Here is an 18,069-nt window from a genome sequence, read left to right on the forward strand (position 1 = left end):
AAGGTCTCCCAACATTCATTATCTACATATAAATGTAAACTTGGCAAACTTGGCTCTCCTATCTACATGCTAGAAGAGTAAAAGGAAAGAGTGGTATGTCTGATTTGGGTCAATCTTCATTGTTATTCCAATGAAAAAAAATCATTAAAGAAGAAGAAAGCTGAGCTGAGCAATCAGACAAGAAGGATCGCTTCCCACGATCTCACCGAATCAAAGAGAAACCAGTTTCACCCACCGCTCTCAACCTCCTTTGCCTCTCGTCTCTACCATCGATTTCGTTTTTCTTCTTTTTTCTGTTTCTGCTCAGCTTCTTCTCACTTTGCGTTTTCCTCTGTCTCAAAATTTTAAAAAAAGAAGAGAAAATAGATTGTCTCTTGTTTGGAGATTATGTTCGAAGTTTCGAGCATTTCATCCCATTTTTTCAATTTTTTTGAAGAAGAAACGTGAGCAAGGACGGCGAAGATAACTGAGTGGAGAAGAAATGAAACAGACTGGGCTTGTTCCAGTGAGAGCAGCGAACGTGGACCGCAAATGGATCCTTCCTCTGGTAATCGGCTCCATCGTGTCTCTCACCCTCCTCTTCTTCACCACCCTCGCCGCACCTGATGGAATCTCTTACTTTCCCTTCCCCTTCCGCCTTGCCTATCGCCCTCCCGGCGCTGCTGTTTTCGTCGAATCTAAGCTTCGGGTCACGGCCTCCACTTCTCTCCCCCCCTCGCCCCGCCTTGCGTACCTTATATCCGGCTCCGCTGGCGACGGTAAGATGCTGAAGCGGACTCTTCTCGCTCTCTACCACCCTATCAACCAGTACGTCGTGCATCTCGATCTCGAGTCCTCGCCAAAGGAACGCCTGGATCTCAACCAATTTGTCAAAACTCATACCATGTTCTCCAAATTCGGGAATGTCAGGATGATCACCAAAGCTAATCTTGTGACCTACCGGGGCCCCACTATGGTTGCCAATACGTTACACGCTGCGGCCATTTTATTGAAGGAAGGAGGGGACTGGGATTGGTTTATTAATCTCAGTGCTTCTGATTACCCTCTTGTTACCCAAGACGGTAAGGAATCTCGCGTTTTCCTAATTGAAGCTGAATTCTTATCCTCTTCTTCCTGGTTAAGTGTTACTGTACAATAATGCCTTCTGATTTGGTTGCTCAGATCTGCTGCATACGTTCTCATATTTGCCGCGAGAACTCAATTTCATCGATCATAGCAGCGACATTGGATGGAAAGAGTATGGGGATCATTCTCTTTTGCTACTTCCTTTTTATGCAACTCTCTCTTTCTTTCTCTCTCTCTCCCCCCAATGTTATGGTGGTTTTAACCGTGTCATAATTGTGATTAGATGTTATTGATAAATGTAGATTCCAAAGAGCCAAGCCAATTATTATTGATCCTGGTTTGTATATGACAAAGAAAGCGGACGTTTTCTGGGTCACGCAGAGAAGAAGCGTTCCCACCGCTTTTAAACTGTTTACAGGTAGCTTTCCTTGTTATATTTTCTCTTTGGTTCTTTTGTTGTTTTACTATTATCATTCTGTTTGTGTTTCCTTTGTTTCCTGGGTCAGTAAGTTGCATTCAAAAAAATTAACGGATGGTGTTAGCAGAGCGTAGAAACATTGGATATGTTTGTCATACGTCAGGTGATTGTTATATCGCCTCTGGTTCCTGTTCCTTGGCAGGGAAAACAGTACAGTTGCCATCTTTAAAATGTTAGCAAAACCGCTGTAGAGCAACTCATTAATGCTTAAGCTTCTCCTGAGAATGTCAATGACATCAACTGTTGTCTTTTACTTCTAAACTTCTCATTTTATCTTATATATCTTTTAAGTCTTGGCTATTATCATCCTGTGTCTAAGTTGCATGACTCAGATTTATTGCTAGTGAAGAAACCAGTGGCATAGCTAGAAAATTTACTTAAGAGGGGGCAAATTATACTAAGGGAATGGTGAAAGACGGCAGAAGGATGTAAATTCTGTGTGAAGAAGGCAATAACTTATGAAGAATAACTGAAATAAAAAAATTTCATATTTTTACTGCCTTTCCCCTTTCCTTTGACCCCCTGGAAGAAACATCTGTTGTCAATTCTTCGTGCTGGGAGGTTGCGGTAGTCAGACCTGTTCACATCAATGCATTTGTTCCTTGTTACAGTGTGATCATATACAGTTTCTCTAGTGTCTAAGAGAACCTCCGAATTTCCATTTTGACTTTTCCTTTAATTTATTTGAAGTTTTACTGTTCATCTACTTCTTTGAGTTATTTTAAATTGAATAAGTGAAGGATTTTTTATCTCCTTTATCTTGGTAAAAATTTATTTAATAGTTTTAGGCTTATATTACCTTTGATGAGTTTTTCATTATGCTTATGACGATAGTATCAAGTGATTGTATTTTATATTTATTGGTGTGGCCTTATATTAAGTTATACGCTCCTAGTTGGTGGAATGGAAATGCATTGGAAATATCTATTATTTGCTTTCCTCCAAGTCCAGTTGCCATTCTCTCCTGGAATTTGGTCTATTGGATATGTAGTTGGCCTTCTCCAAGGTATTAAGAATCACCAAATACTAGAACTAGAAGCTCTGGGAAATAAGTTTGAGGATATGCAGAAGGGTGGACTTCAACCCTTACCTGTGATGGGGAAAATGACAATTATAAGAGGGGTTCATTAAGATTATTGTAATGATCCTACACCATTTGGACTCTTTATTGTATTTCGTTAAATGAGTTACGAGAATGTGGCTGGAAGGAATTGGAACTTCTTCCAGACACTTCTATTCATGAAAGCGTTGTTTTAGATTGTTCGATGCTCAACCAACAATATGTCAGACTTAAAGTAGGATAATGACTATATCTAATAGAATATATATGAAGGTTCCATCTCCAATGCTTGCTCTATAATTGCTACTGAAATTTCAGATAGAGGCTTAACAAGGATCACATGATATAAGCAAAAGTTGCAGAGTCTCGTAGGAATGGTTTGTGATCTTTGTTATACCCACCAAAGAATTTTACTATATTAAAAAGAAAAAAAACTAATACAATTATAGAAGCTTCCAGGTTGTGCCAGGGATGCCAATATTGATTTTTTTTTTTTTTTTTTTGAAAAGGAAGTATATATTAAAAAAAACAAAGAAACAGGGAGCAAATCCCTAACAACAAAAGATTGAAAGGACGTTCCTGACTTGGCAAGCACATCTGCCACCGAGTTAGCAAATCTTGGAATGTGAGACCAAATACAAGAAATTTGAGAAACAATTTCAAGAATTTCCCGAAGAGAATCCCAATGCCGCCATAGGGGGGGAGGACCCCTTTTCTGCATCAACCAATTACCACCTTCGAGTCCCACTCAATGTGAAAAGGACCACTATAATGGTCTCAGAAAACGTGGAGGCCATTGAGAAGACCTTGAATCTCAGCTGTCGTTGAGTCAGCAATGCCTAACGGATCAGCATATGACAAACACTGATTGCAGGATGCCAATATTGAATTATATGTAGACTTTGTGCATTTCAGAACATATTGTTGCAGGATTATGAAACCAAAATACTTATAGCTGTGACATAGGACTCTTATGTGATGCAACCTGACCCCAGATGCTGGAGAGCATCAACATAACTGAAGGATCATAAAATAGTGTGACAAGTTCTTAAAAGTCTTTTCCCTAATCTCTGAGGTACTATGAGAGAAATTGCTCAGTGACATGATGATAGGTAGTCAGGTTTCTTTTTTGTACCCAACTTTTGATAGAGTTGTACTCCACAGAAGTTTCCAGAAACAACATAGCTGTTGGAAGATGTGGATTTGACCATCCATCTAAACTGAAGATTGTTCTCCTGAAAAATTCATTCCATGAAATTCTCCCCCTATTGAATCAACTTTTCTTATGCGGGGCTACAATTGGGAAATGATTTTGTACAGAAACATGGGTGATGAACATCTGTCTATGTTACATTCAGGGAGAACCCTTAAAATTTTTATGCAAACACTACTCAACTTGTTTATCTTGTCCTTGTTTATGGTAATGGTAAGAATATGTTTCTGGCAAAAGAAACAAAGGCCTAGAAAAATATACCAAAAAATGTACAGAAACAAGAACTCTGGAGTTCTAAACTGGTTAGTGAAAAATGTGTGTGAAATGTAGCAGGTGCCTGCCTCTTGGAAAAACCCTCCTGTGGTTCTGCACATAATCATGTCTCCTTGATATGTTCGTCCAAGGTAACCAGGTTGAATTGCATGATATGTCATAGGAAATGACCCTTATCATCCTCTGCTTTTTGGGTGGGCCTTGATTTTTTACATTGAACTTTTCTTAGACAATTACATACCTATTCTTCCAAATATAGAAGGTTTTAAATAGCTCTTTTCATGGGTTTAAATGGATTAAATCCATCCCACTTCTCACACATCCCTTTGCAAAATGGGCAAAATACAAAAAGTATTGTAGTTACTACTTCACTCTTCTTTTAAGAGAAATAATAATTTAGCATGTTTAAGTGACTTACCTTTTAAGTAATTCTGCATCCTCTAAAATTCGTTTGGTGTATGTTGTTGGTGAATTCATGATTTTGTTCTTCATGATACAGGATCTGCTTGGATGGCACTGTCCCGATCATTTGTGGACTACTGCATTTGGGGATGGGATAACCTTCCCAGAACTGTCCTCATGTATTATGCCAACTTCATTTCCTCACCAGAGGGCTACTTCCACACGGTCGTATGCAATGCCCAAGAGTTCAGAAATACAACTGTGAATCACGATCTACATTTCATATCATGGGATAACCCTCCAAAGCAGCATCCCCACCACCTCACCCCTGGTGACATGTCAGCAATGGTTGACAGTAATGCTCCTTTTGCCAGAAAATTCCTCAGCGATAATCCGGTTCTTGATAAAATTGATACGGAACTCTTGTTCCGGGGCCAAGGCAGGACTGTACCAGGTGGGTGGTGTGTCGGACCCAGGGAGAATGGGACTGATCCGTGTTCAGTTGCAGGTAATATAACAGTTCTGAGACCAGGTCCGGGTGCATCAAGGCTGGAGAAATTAGCTGTGTCACTTTTGTCAAAGGAGAACTTCCGTCCAAGGCAGTGCAGTAGTATATGAAATCAGGTATGTACATTGAGATTGAAGACCTATTTTCGGTGAGATTTGGAGTAGCACTACACGGAGTTGGTTTAGAACAACAGACTAGTGTTCTTAGGTGGAAGGAAAAGTGGGAGGATAGAAGGCGGTGGATTGTGGGTGGAATTTGTGCTGACATCTCATGTTTTAATACTATGATTACATGGGAGTAAAAGTGAGATCAGGGTTAAGAAGAACTCGAGAGTCTGCCTTTTCTCGTCGGATCATATATACGTATTACTTGTTTTAGCTGAAGTTCTGATAGTTGTTTTCTATGAATTACTATCACTGTTTTCTGCAGTTTTCTGCGTGTAGAAACCACTGGGAACGGATATAAAAGATTAAATTGATATTTCTTGCATTGTATAGATTTTCTATGTTAATCATCTGTCTTCATCAGGTTGACTTCCTCAGGAACAACCACTCTCGGTCGCCAAGTTCCTGGACAAGGGTTTCCTTCATACTCTACCATGCAGCCCTTCTGTTATTGTTTTGGTTATTTGGATCTGTTTGGGCGTTCTAGTGTCCTGTTACCATGATACCCATCTTGTACAATTTCGTTATCATGTATGGGAGTGGTATAGAGGCGACTAGGGTGAAGGCACAGGAGATGGGAGAAGCATTTAATGGTTTGATCCTTTGTTACAGACCTAGAAAGACAATGAATAATATAAAGTTAAGGCAACATCGATCTTCCTCCTCTCTGGGTTTATGTTGCTGGTCTCTGTGTAGACAGAGATAACCGTCTCCATTTGCTGATTTTTATTGGCTTATATCTATCCAGCGTTGACCGCATTTCCTCGCTCTGAGACTAATTTGCGTTCTGGTTGACAACTCTTGAGACACAAAAGGTCAGTTGGCTCCGGTGTCTCTTGTGAGAAAGTAAAGATGTAAAACCAAGATAGAAATCCTTCTTGTGTTGCTTCCATAGTCAACCTTTGCTTAGCAATGAAAAACAATAAACTTAAGTAGTAATTATGGCCTTAGAATACCTGCTCTGATATCATATCAAATTTCTATGATTCTAAATCGTGATCTTACTTGATCACTTACATCAGAAAAAAAAAAAAAAAAAAAAAAGAAAAATAATTATGGCCTCAACCTCAAGAACTTTAAATCACACAAGCATAGCCTCTTTTTATCATAAACTCATGAAACCAGTAATAATCGATCATAGCCTGAAACTAACAATATCCAACATTCCATAAGCATGAAATAAACTGATACCAAGCTTCAAAGAGAACATACCCATGCAACAAACTAATACCAAGCAAAAAAATGAATCAAAACCGATCATTTGATCAACACCTTAATTCTACCGAGGAGATTAAAAACCTTGATCAACCAGCACCATAGCTTCGGGATCCTAAACCTAATGCTTTGATACCATGTTAGATTTAGGATCCCATATTGTTTGTAGCAAACGAACTAGATTAAAGGTGAAGAGAGTAACAAGAGAGAGAAAGAAGAGATGAACGAGTGAAAGGAGAAAGTAGTAGAGGTCAACTAGGAGAGAGAGAGTAAGAGAGAAAGTGGGAATGAGGATCGGGCTAAGTGACGTCCCAATCCTTCACCTCAATATATTTATATTAACGAGAGAAACATAATGTACATCATTACCCTTTACCCTAAAAAGGGAGAAATAAATGACAAAGATCAAAGGTAAATTACATTATACCACTATAATTCCAAAAGAGGTCAACCTAGGTCAGCATTAACATCCCTGTTCACTTTGTCCACTAAGTTGGACCCGACTTAATGTTATTGTTATGTTGTAAATGAAAAAAAAAAAAAAAGGTTATTAGGTTACGAATATGAAAACAATTGGAAAGCTTCATTAATCGTCAAAAGCTCAAAACCCAAAACATCAACATAAATAAATAAAAAAGTATAATGTCTGAAATTTTAATCAAACTTTGATATTTTAAAACAAGTAATATACCCTCAATGCATTTAGGGATTTGAAAATTTTTAAGGGGGCCATAGCCCCCTCTTGCCCATCTCCGCCATAGGGGAGGGGGGGTGTCACAAACTCAGCCTATGGTTTTTGGGTTAACCAGCAAACTCAGCTTGCTTACCAGGTTTTGACTTATATATATGAACTGAAAAACATAGAAATTTTGGGTGAACATGATTCAATCAATCTATGTAGTCCGTGCTTTATAATATTGGTGTTAACAAAGTGACGGCCTCTTAACTATGTTTCGGATTAAACTTTCCCTTGTTCCATGAGGGCCGGTTTGATATAAAAATTCTTTCAGTTGATATATTTTTTACACTAAATTGACCATACGCCTATTGCAAATAATAACATAGCAGAAATGACAAATCGACCTATTTTGTGTAGCATAGAGGTGCTTATGATGTTTTTTATCCTCATTTTAGAACCGATAACTGTTAGCAGGATCCTTCGTACGTTCAGAACTGCCTATGTTGATTGTAAATTGTTCAAAGAGGGTAAGCACACCCATTTCAAGGAGACGAAGAGAAAAAAAAAGTTGGCAACCGCATGTTCATAAAGATTTCATCAATGAAAAGTATAAAATCTGAAATGCTAAAATTCTTCCTCCAAGCATACACTGAATTCCCATTTGCGGTCTTAATAAAACAGCTTCAATTTTCTAGGAACAAACAGTCACCAAGGACCAATATGTAAAGCTGCATTAGTATTAGCACATAGCACACTTATTATCTCATCATGGCGACATCTAAGAACTCACTAAGATTATATTAGGATACCGCTCAGAAGACAGTAATCCTTTTTAATTTTTATGCATCTTATTAGTTTCAACAATGCGACTGGCATTCAACCAATTCGTCAGATAATTAGGTTGATGAGCAATTTTTTGTTCAACTAAAAGTAGAATCTCCTTCCAATTTTGATGGGTGTTGAAAGTTGATTGCTAGAAACAGTTTTTTAAATGTTGATTACACACACTATACCCAATACCCTAGTGAGACCTGAATCTAACATTAGAAACCACGCCCCTTGTGTCCATTGAGCTAAAGACTCAAACCCACAAAGAGTCGAGACAATTATTTTACTTTTGATTACACACACATGCTACACCCACTCTTCCCCAGACTTGATCCCAAGACTTCCCACAAGAAAACTCCCCATGTAACCACTGAACAGTCAAATTGAGCAGTCAAATTTGAACAAACATTCAAAAGGACATCCTTGTTCAAAAACAAGTCCAAGTAAAACATTTTTTTTCATATTTTTCTTTTTTTGGAAAGTACATGTTTTTCATAAGTCTTAATCAGAATTTAATTACGTGTAAGAAAATGATCTTAGATGGAGGTTTTTACTATCTGCTGTAGGTTTCAAGACTCTAATTTGAATTAGACAAGTCAAGTTAGACTTATCACCCTTAATGGTCAAGCTATATATAAACACATGGATTTGGGAAACAGCATCTTTTGAGCATACGCAAAATGCATCTTGATGCAAAGTGACATTGCTACTCTACAGCGGTCAAAAATCTAAGGAATTGTATGAAAGTTATCTGAAGAAGTTAAAAGCTTAAAGCACACCATACGATCAAAAAGACCGACCGACAAATAAAAATTTATGTACAGTTCAAGTAAATAAATGTGCTAGTTTAAGCTCAAATGAAGCCCAAATACTGAATCCAAGACCTTCATAAGCATGACTTTGGCATTTAAGGACACTACAGCAGGGATGTGAACCTTTGATGCTATTAACCATCTAACCCATGCACAAACACACAAGGCAAAGCAGAGAAAAAAATATTTTCTGGTCACATAACAAACAGGCATGAAAACCAACAAGAAAAAATTGGCAGACTATGCTGGCTCCAGAAGTAGTGGCATATCATACAAGCAAGATTCAAGCAGGGAGCTGGATACGCACAGATGGAAGTCAAGAGGACCAACCCAAGATAGCAGCTGTTACGGAAACCTAACTTGGGCAAACCTAAGCAAAACTCGCTAAGGTACTGCTCAAGAAATTATAATACATGGGATCACCCGATTTAACCAGTGCCTAGGTGTTGTACATGTGGCAATTGCAACAACTTAAGGTGTTATGACAAGCACCAGGGCCATGTTTTGAATCGTCAGGCATAGTAATTCCTAGAAGCACTAGATAGCTCCATAATCATCTAGAGCATGGCTGCTCATATTGTTGATACATGTTGCACATTGGTCAATACATATTGGATGTTGAAGGAAACATACATTTCTTGCTAGAAGTACCCCTGATCCCATTGATAATGTGTGGGCCCAAATAATATAAAGAAAAAGAAAAAAAATGATTCATTTCCTCTGTAGAAAAGAAACAAAAGGGGCGGATCATTGTTTGATCCTTTACTTTTACCATACCAAAGAAGGTATCTATCAGATTTTACTATATCTATTAACTTTTAACCCAACTCAGACCAATACAACTAGATACATGAAACTTTAATAGTGAGCATCTCATCTCAGTTCTCTTGTAGGTGAGAATAAAAGGCTTGTTTGATTCTCTTATCCCGATACAAGACCCAATAAACCAATAGAAGCAAACCTGGCCCAAAGGCCTACAAGTAGATTACCTATTGATAAGTAAAGGCTAATGATTAGACAAGACTAACCATGAGGGATTTCCTGTTTGGTTTATTTAGAGAATGAAAACTAGTATTTCAGTCCAGAGATTAAATGCCAGTGCAAGTTGATAAAAACAATTACCTTTCCATGTTTTCTAGTTGAGCATTTCAAAAAATACCTCATGAATGAGTTGGTCTCTTCTACCAGGAATCTGATCATCTAAGGCATGACATAATAGACCTGATTGAGCAACTAGACCTGTAACACTTTGCACCATGGAAGAGAGATAGTCAAAGAAATCGAACACTTCTTGCCATTGGAGAGTTGAAACAAGCTTTTTACTCTCACCCACAAGGGAACTGAATTGAATTGCTTGGTCAGGCCAGATGGCATAGCGGAAGGTTGTAGACAAAAACGATGAGCCATGCTACAAACTTTCAGGAAGAGCTAGATTTATTGGTCCTCAGAGCACCAATAATAATATGGCCATCCCTAAACTTGTTAGCAACTTTATCTCACAGTCAACTGTTACAGTTGCTGTTGCACAGGTATACTCATGCCACCTTTCAACTGCTTATGCTTTGACTCCAACCTCACCAGTTAGCAGTATACAAACATGCAGTGGCAAAAATAGTCCCTTCAATTGAGCAACCATTAAATGGTAGCCCATGAATTTTAAAACAAAAAACTGCGATACCTCATTCCTGCTAGACACACAAGTCCCTTGGCTATAGCTTTCAAAGTAATAAAAACATTTTAAAACTAGCAATAGTACCAAAGTGGCCAAATTATTTCCCAGCTTTACACATGGTTGTCATAAGCAGGGTTTTTTTTTTTATCAACCTCACTTTCCTCCATCTGATTAATCACAAATAGATTTCCCACAAATGTCAACGAGTTATAACAACAATAAAAAGGCAATCATATGACTGGATTTTTTAAGGGCTCTAGGAGAAGTGATAATGCCAACTAGGTTCACTTATTAGTGAGTTACATGTCACAATAAACTTGAAGCCTGATCTGTGAATCGTAGTCATAAATAAACACTACCTAATTAAGTCCCCGCTATTGATGCACAAAAGGAATCATGTTACACTGTAGAACACAACAAGATAACGTCCAAATAAGTACAATGAACAAAGAAGGGATTAACTCAAAACCCTACAGCATCGGATGTTCAATACCGATCAGTAATCTTGATAATAAGTATTATCCCCAAATATAACATCAGCTTGTAAGTCTACAGGCCAATGTAAAAAGCAAATCCTCACAGTGGTAAATAAGCAAATGGATAGAAATGCATATCAGGATTTGCAAATGTTGAACCGAACGGTGGTAAATAAGAGAATACAGCAAAGTAAGAAAACACTAATATAATCCCTATATTAAAAGTTGCAAATCTGAAACAAAAATTTGACCATGTAAAGGGGAAGTCTGCTAAAACAAGAACTGTAAATTTCTAAAACATAAATCTAAACATTTCTCAGAATTTTTTATAAAAATCATCCTACAACTTATCTGAGATAAGCCGGAATTTTGATCCGAATGAAGAGCATAGTCATAACGTACGCAATTACCACCGAAGAAATTCCTGCCGATGCGAACGAAACCCTCACACTCTTTGCACGGTTCCGATCAAGCGCGAGGTCCAAAAGCACGATCCCCATCCCACCTAACACGAACATGAAACCTGACGAGAGACCCTCAATAATGTACTGTCCATTGACTCGTCCGGGGAGAAAAACGACAGGGCAGACGGCACCGGTGACACGATCCTGGGAGCTACCGATGCCGGGAGGTTCCACGATAATGTCGTACACGATGCCTGAAACAACGACGAAGTAAGCAAGCAGGAGGAGAGAGAAAACGGTCATTGCCGAGGGAAGAGAAAAAGAGGGAAGTTTCAGGCGAAGGCGAGGGACGCGAAGGAAAGAATATGGAAGGATCTTAAGGATGTGAAAGAATGGATCAATGGAGCTGTGATCCGGCGACGAATATTGACCGATGGTGGAGCCGGCGGCCAATGCTTCCGCCTTCGGAGCCATCCTCTGCCTGGACATTTCGGCGATTTCGCTAGTTTCTCTGCTGAACGACTGTATATGTGAGCGCACATCCACGGGTGATTAACAGGACGAAAATGCCCTAGAATGATGGATGTCTCTGAGGCAATTTTGCTGGCCTAAAACAGAATGAGCTGGACCGCTTCATCAATCTGTGGATGGGCCCATCCCATTTATGGGCTTGGATCACTAAACGTCCAATTTGTACGGGCCATGTGTCACAAAAACTATACTTGTGTGAATATGAATAAAATATCAGTGTCAATGTCGGTGAATTATGAACAAGTGTGACTACATAAGGAGTAGTGTAGCTAGTACTAGTGCTTGTACATGAACAATATGAGTTGCCATAAATTATAATTAGTAACATAGTGACGTAAAAAGACGAATTGTGTTGCCAAATCCCATTCTATGCAAATACTAAAGTTTAGTTGTCAATACCTGGTTTCAATCTATAGTGCAAGCTCAAAGATATACATCTAAAAGCTACCTTAGTTCACCCGTGTATTATTACAATATACATGTTAAACTCAAGTTTTGCACATATATTCAAGTTTGCATGCCCATACCTCAATTTACATGGTCAAGTGTTACGATACTCAAGCAATGCACAAATACTCAAGTTCAATTGCTAATATCTTAGTCTATATTAAGTGTAATCCGAGCTTGAAGATATACACGTCAAGAATTCCTTAGTTCATCCTATATATCACATAGTATACATTATATTATATTCAAGTTTTGCACATCTATTCAACTTATGTTGCCAATTCCTTGATTCGTGTTGTTAAGTGACACGATTCTCATGTTTTGTACAAATATGCAAGTTCACGTATCAATACATCGATTTATGGTGTCAACTATAGTGCAAACTTGAAGATATACATCTTGAAAATAATTTAGTTCACACCATATACTATCATAGTATACGTGATATTATATTCAATTATTGTGCATATATTCAACTTTAGTTCCCATTACCTTCATATATATGGTTCAATGTTACAATACTCAAGTTTTTATGCAAATAGTTAAATTCAACTGCCAATACTTTTATATCGTTATGTGCAATCAAAAGCAAATAAATAAAGAAAATGGAATTACAAGCACACAACCCTAAAGAGGCAACAATTTTTTCTTAGTGGTAATCACCGTCCAAGAATCCTTGCTCGAAAAAAATTCACTAATATGCTTTGTTAGTTGAAATGCACAAAGAGGGGGGGGGGGGGGGGGGGGGGGGTGGTGGTTAGTCAACTTGAAGCCGAAGATGAAGATCAGCTGCATTACGCCGTTCTTCAGTTTACGTTGTTAGTGGAGCGCCAGACTTCATGTCATTTGGATGATGGGGATGAAGGGGGGGGGGGGTTGTTGTGTTAGTCAACTTGAAGCTGAAGATGAATCAGCCGCATTACGCCGTTCTTCAGTTTATGTTGTTAGTGGAGCGCCAGACTTCATGTCATCTAGATTATGGGGATGAAGTGGTTTCCGACCCTTTTTGCGAATCATTCGGATGAAGGAAACGCGGGGGTTCGAACCCTCGACGTTTAATTTTTTTTTCCCCTCTCTACTCGCACCCCCCTCTCTTGCTCTCTTCTCATTTTCATTTTTTTCTCCCTCTCTCCTGCACCCCCTCTCTAGTCTCCCTGCGCCCCCGATGTCTCTACTCCCTCTCTTCTCTCTTCTGGGTTTCGTCAAGTCAAGTGTAATCTCCAGTTACATAATTTATTCTCTTCCCAAAAGATTCAATACAAACTAGATTCCAGCTCTATTGGATACTCCTTTTTTCTAGATTCTAGGCTCTAGAATGCCAACTCTTCTAGTTTTAAGGTGCTAGAGAATGTTTATTAAAGAAAGTTAAAGTATAAAAGAGTAAAAACACACTTACAACTTTCTTTTGGATAGATAGCCCTTCTCCTAATGAAATCCATGCTTCCAAATATTTAAGCACATGAAATAAAGTGTATGGAGCTTCGTGGAAATTTGAATACAAAATAATGTAAAGAGAAACTGGAAGATTTAGGCAAATTAGGAGTTTTTCTCTTTAAAATGGTAAAATTGGATTTTGAAGCACAAAAATATTTTTCCAAAGGTTTAGGTATTCCAGTATAAGCCGATTTGATTATCCTCTACAAGTTTGGGACCTTATTTATAAGTTTTGAAGCAAAACTAGCCATTTTTTCCCTTTTTCTAAAAAACTACAAAAAATATTAATCGATCATTGAAAATGTATGATTTATCATAAAGCCTACATTTTTAAGTTCCTCTACCCTACTGATAGATCAAGACATCAATCATAGAGTTTTCAACCTTTTAGAAAACACATTGATTGATCAACCCATTCAATTGATCAATCATGCTTTTTGGAACTTGTTATGCATTGTTCTATATGATTAATTATTCTATTGAGGATGATCGATTATGCTTTATAAGTTCTTCCCAACTACACTGTAGATGATCAATCAAGCCTATACTAGTTGATCAATCATGCAATATGCTAGTGTACTACTTTAAAATCTATGCATGATATAGGCTATACTAAGAGATTTAATAATTATAAATCATTTGTATGCATCGATAAAACTCGGTTTAGAAATATTTCATGCCTTAAAGCTCCATGACATACTTGTGCTTAAGAATTGGAATTTGGTTGGCTATCTACTTGCATAGCTAGAGTTTTTGAGATTTTTATTTGACTTTGAATTTAGGTCTTCAAGTCTTCATATTTCTTCATCGTGTAAGTTCCCCTTCCGAGCAATAATCTTCAATGAGTTTTTACTTCGAGTCTTTACTTGGCAAATTAATTCATTCATGATTCTCTTGTCTTGAACTTTTGCTATTAACCTCATAATATTTGTGTAGGAAGGCATGTATCTAAAGTACACTAATAACATCATCAGTAGCACACTTTCAAACTACACATTTTGTTATCATCAAAATAATGGAGATCAACATGATTTTACCATTGGTCAAACAATCTCCCCATTTTTATGATGATAAAATCCCTAGTTTGAAGTTTATATACATTAAAAATACATTTTGATAATTTTGGAAATAGTATGATGTTGCCAAAAGATCATATCTCTATGCATGTCCCAAAATATCAAGAGTTTCTATTTCTCAAACTAGGAGTTCCTCTTGAGAAAGACTTCTACTCTCATGTAAGTCACCTTCTTTAGGAGTTTCTATTTTTTTATTCCACATCACCTACTCAAGAGAAGTATTTGTATTCCTTCTTCTTCTACTTACATGAGTTGAGTTTCCTTTTTATGGACTTTGTCTCAAAATTCTAGGAGGAAAATATTGTTGCCTTATCATGAACTCCAAAAATATTTGCCTTCAACTCCCTCTACGTACTGTTTGAATTTAGGACCCCATGATTAGATCCTGGAACAAGGTAGTGAGAGAGAAAGAGAAGAAGAAAGAGAGAAGAAAAGAAGAAAATAATAGAAAAGAGAGCAAGAGAAGAGCTCAGGTAAAGGGGAGATAGATAGATAGAGAGAGAGAGAGAGAGAGAGAGAGAGAACATCATAAATGCCCAACTTGTTTTAAATGGTTGTAGGATTTTGAGAGTGACTTGCTTTGTGAGATGACTACAACTTGTCCTAGTGATAAGATATGTATGAGGGAGAATATCTTGATTTAGAATTTTTCTCGTATAAAGTGGCAGTCCATCTCAATTTGTTCTTTCATGGAAAACCGAATTTGAAGTGATATGGACCGCCGCTTGATTTTTTATATGGACCAAACTCTAAACACTCTCTCCTTTTCCCCCTATTTTTATTATTTTCTTTTATCTTCAAATTCCACCATCCAATATAAACCATAAATCATACTTTTCACTTGTTTTCTTTTCTTTCCATAAATTCTCTGCTACCAAACAATAGAAAGTCACTTTCTCTCCTTTTCCTATGTATATTTTTTTCTATTATTGCCAAACTCTCCCTTAAATGCTGAAAATTTTATCATAAAATATTTTATTTCTTGTAATGTCTCTTTCGCCGCATGACTGCACCTAGCCAATACTATCCAAAAGATCAGCCTGTTAGGAGCGAAAGACATAGGTACATAACCCAGGACCATAACATCACACCCACGCTCGCGAGAGCCGACGTCCTACTCTAGTGACGGCCCATGGTGCGAGAACACACTCAGGTCGCCCCTTCCGCTCATAGCGGTGGACACTCTGGTCGCCCCTTATGCTAGGTTGCCCCCTCAGCAGTTGCCCCCTCCGGGATTCGAACTCGCGACGTAGCGATAACTTTGATACCAAATGTTATGTACTTAACTAATACTACCTAAAAGACCGGCCTGTTAGGAGCGGAAGACATAGGTACATAACCCAGTACCATAACAGGCTACAGTAGAAGGTAGGGGGAAACTCTCCCACACACCACATTTACACACAGAATTGACCGTGGAAATTGAATGCCTTTGTAGAATTATGTACGAAAATTAATATCATACAAGCTCGCTACACTCCATTCCACTCCCCAAACCAGGGAGCCTGCCAAATTCTCTAAATAGGAAACCTGAACACGTTGATAATTCGTAACAAGAGAGAGAGAGAGAGAGAGAGAGAGAGAGAGAGAGAGAGAGAGAGAGAGGTAAGTCTTCCATTCCTTACAATCTAGCTATATGTAAGTTACTTACTGGAATAACTCTTAGGGGAAAAGAGGCGACGAGGCGAAAGCATAGTCATGAATCTGGGCGAAGTCAGACCACCATTTGATCGATAATCTGAAAGCAGAAACCCATCCTTGTCTCGGTGTCCATTAAAGACTCGCCCGTTGAAGGTTTTGCTCTTGACAAGGTTACCAAACCAGGAAGTCTTCTTTGTCCGACTCTCATGGCTTCTGTTCATACGTTCACTCAAGTATTCCTTGACAATGTCCAACCTTTTCTCGGCGATGTCCATCGGCGGGGATACGAGCGGGTTCCCGGCCACATGAAGCTTCTGGAGGTTCTTCAGGCACCCGATGGAATCAGGGAGAACCTTGATATTGTTGTAACTAACGTCGAGCTCGACGAGGGAGACGAGGAAACCGATGGAATAAGGGACTGTGGTGAGGTACTGGAAGTTCTGGCTGACGTTGAGCGTTTCAAGATTGAGGAGGTTTTCCATGTCCTCAGGGAGGGAGCGGAGGCAGTTGAGACGGGCATCCAAGGCACGGAGATTGGTCATGTGGGAGATTGAGAATGGTAGGAATGCAAGCTTGTTTGAATTTACTGAAAGCTTTTGGAGATCCAGGAGCTCGAACCCAATGGTCTCCGGTAGTTTTGTCAGTTTGTTGAAGTTGGCGTTCAGTTCCACCAGAGCCCTGGATTAATTGATCAAGACAGGCAGATTAATAGTCGAAATTAGCAAGCACGCAGGCGCTATTGCCTCAGCTTGCTCATGATCTTTATGAATCTACTAATTATTTCCTGAAATAACTAACAGTTCTTTACCATATTCTACTGTAACCGACCTGCAATTCTCGATGGTCTTGGGCAAAGACTCGAGCAAGTTGCCAGAGACGTTTAAGACCTTGAGCTTGGAAAGGCAGCCGATCGAATTGGGGAGAGTTTTAAGCTCGTTCGAGTGCACGTCTAAGAACACTACGTTCAGCAATCTCGCCGTCAAAGACTCTGGAATACTCTGCGAACCGATATTTAGCACGAAATAAAAAAATTAACCATGACTCTTGAAACGGCTCTGTGACTCTTTAAATGCGAACAAACGGAAGAAAAATCAAGTAAAAGATCGCGAATGCGCGCGTCAGTATTCTCGAACAATCTGAGAAAAAAACCCAACTCAGATAAAGGAAATCCAGCCGGAGGGGTACAGTCAATAACTTCTGCTATCTTCTTTCTCTCTCCAGGTACCAGTAAAAGGAAACGAAACCGCAAGAAGAAAGAGATGGTACCTCCAGATTGTTATTGGCAAGGTCTAAATGACGTATCAAGGTGACATTCACAGCCGGATTCGGCAGCGTTTTCAACGACAATCCGCTCAAGTCCATCTTCTCTTCCTCCACCGGGAGGTTTCTTCTGTCCTGTCTCTCCATCGTCATCCTCATTTCCTGACAAGCCCAATTTAAATTCAAGGGAGTATTATCGGAATCATTGAGCACAACATGAACTATAAATTTCTCGATCACACAAACAAGAAAAGACAAACCGAAAAAAAAAACACAAAAGAAAAAGTAGGCCTGAAAAGATCGAGAAACAGAGGAGAGATTTCATATATATCAATAGTCGCAAGCTGTTGCACGCCCGCAAGAGAAGATGAAATGTTAATGGAGGAGACAAAGTGATTAATGCGCTGGAATTTGTGGCCAAGAAGAAGCGT

General features: G+C 38.7%; 3 protein-coding genes across 4 annotated transcripts; 1 reads left to right on the top strand and 2 right to left on the bottom strand.

The window, feature by feature from the left end:
- Positions 1-103: 103 nt before the first annotated feature.
- On the top strand, positions 104-6,113 carry LOC137936483 (beta-glucuronosyltransferase GlcAT14B-like). 2 transcript variants are annotated; one of them, XM_068781195.1, is made up of 5 exons: positions 104-1,061; positions 1,162-1,237; positions 1,368-1,483; positions 4,589-5,115; positions 5,528-6,113. In XM_068781195.1, exons 1-4 carry the CDS (start codon positions 482-484, stop codon positions 5,107-5,109), a joined length of 1,293 nt encoding a protein of 430 aa, XP_068637296.1. In that variant the 5' UTR covers positions 104-481; the 3' UTR covers positions 5,110-5,115; positions 5,528-6,113. The 2 variants fall into 2 exon arrangements, with proteins under 2 accessions (XP_068637296.1, XP_068637295.1); XM_068781194.1 differs by lacking the exon at positions 5,528-6,113 and having other exon boundaries at positions 105-1,061; positions 4,589-5,510.
- A 4,923-nt stretch (positions 6,114-11,036) lies between these two features.
- LOC137936886 (uncharacterized) lies at positions 11,037-11,813 on the bottom strand. Its single transcript, XM_068781831.1, has one exon. The coding sequence runs from the start codon at positions 11,736-11,738 to the stop codon at positions 11,193-11,195; it is 546 nt and encodes a 181-aa protein (XP_068637932.1). The 5' UTR covers positions 11,739-11,813; the 3' UTR covers positions 11,037-11,192.
- Positions 11,814-16,380: 4,567 nt separating this feature from the next.
- LOC137937880 (plant intracellular Ras-group-related LRR protein 1-like) lies at positions 16,381-17,821 on the bottom strand. The gene is made up of 3 exons (XM_068783063.1): positions 17,645-17,821; positions 17,207-17,376; positions 16,381-17,056 (listed from the first exon to the last, which is right to left on the bottom strand). The coding sequence occupies exons 1-3, from the start codon at positions 17,795-17,797 to the stop codon at positions 16,381-16,383; spliced, it is 999 nt and encodes a 332-aa protein (XP_068639164.1). The 5' UTR covers positions 17,798-17,821.
- Positions 17,822-18,069: the final 248 nt, after the last annotated feature.

The sequence above is a fragment of the Aristolochia californica genome, unplaced genomic scaffold, assembly GCF_029961685.1.
Source record: "Aristolochia californica isolate CCGP_79_NKW_82.1479 unplaced genomic scaffold, dmAriCali1.0.hap1 SCAF_7, whole genome shotgun sequence".
NCBI lineage: Eukaryota > Viridiplantae > Streptophyta > Magnoliopsida > Piperales > Aristolochiaceae > Aristolochia > Aristolochia californica.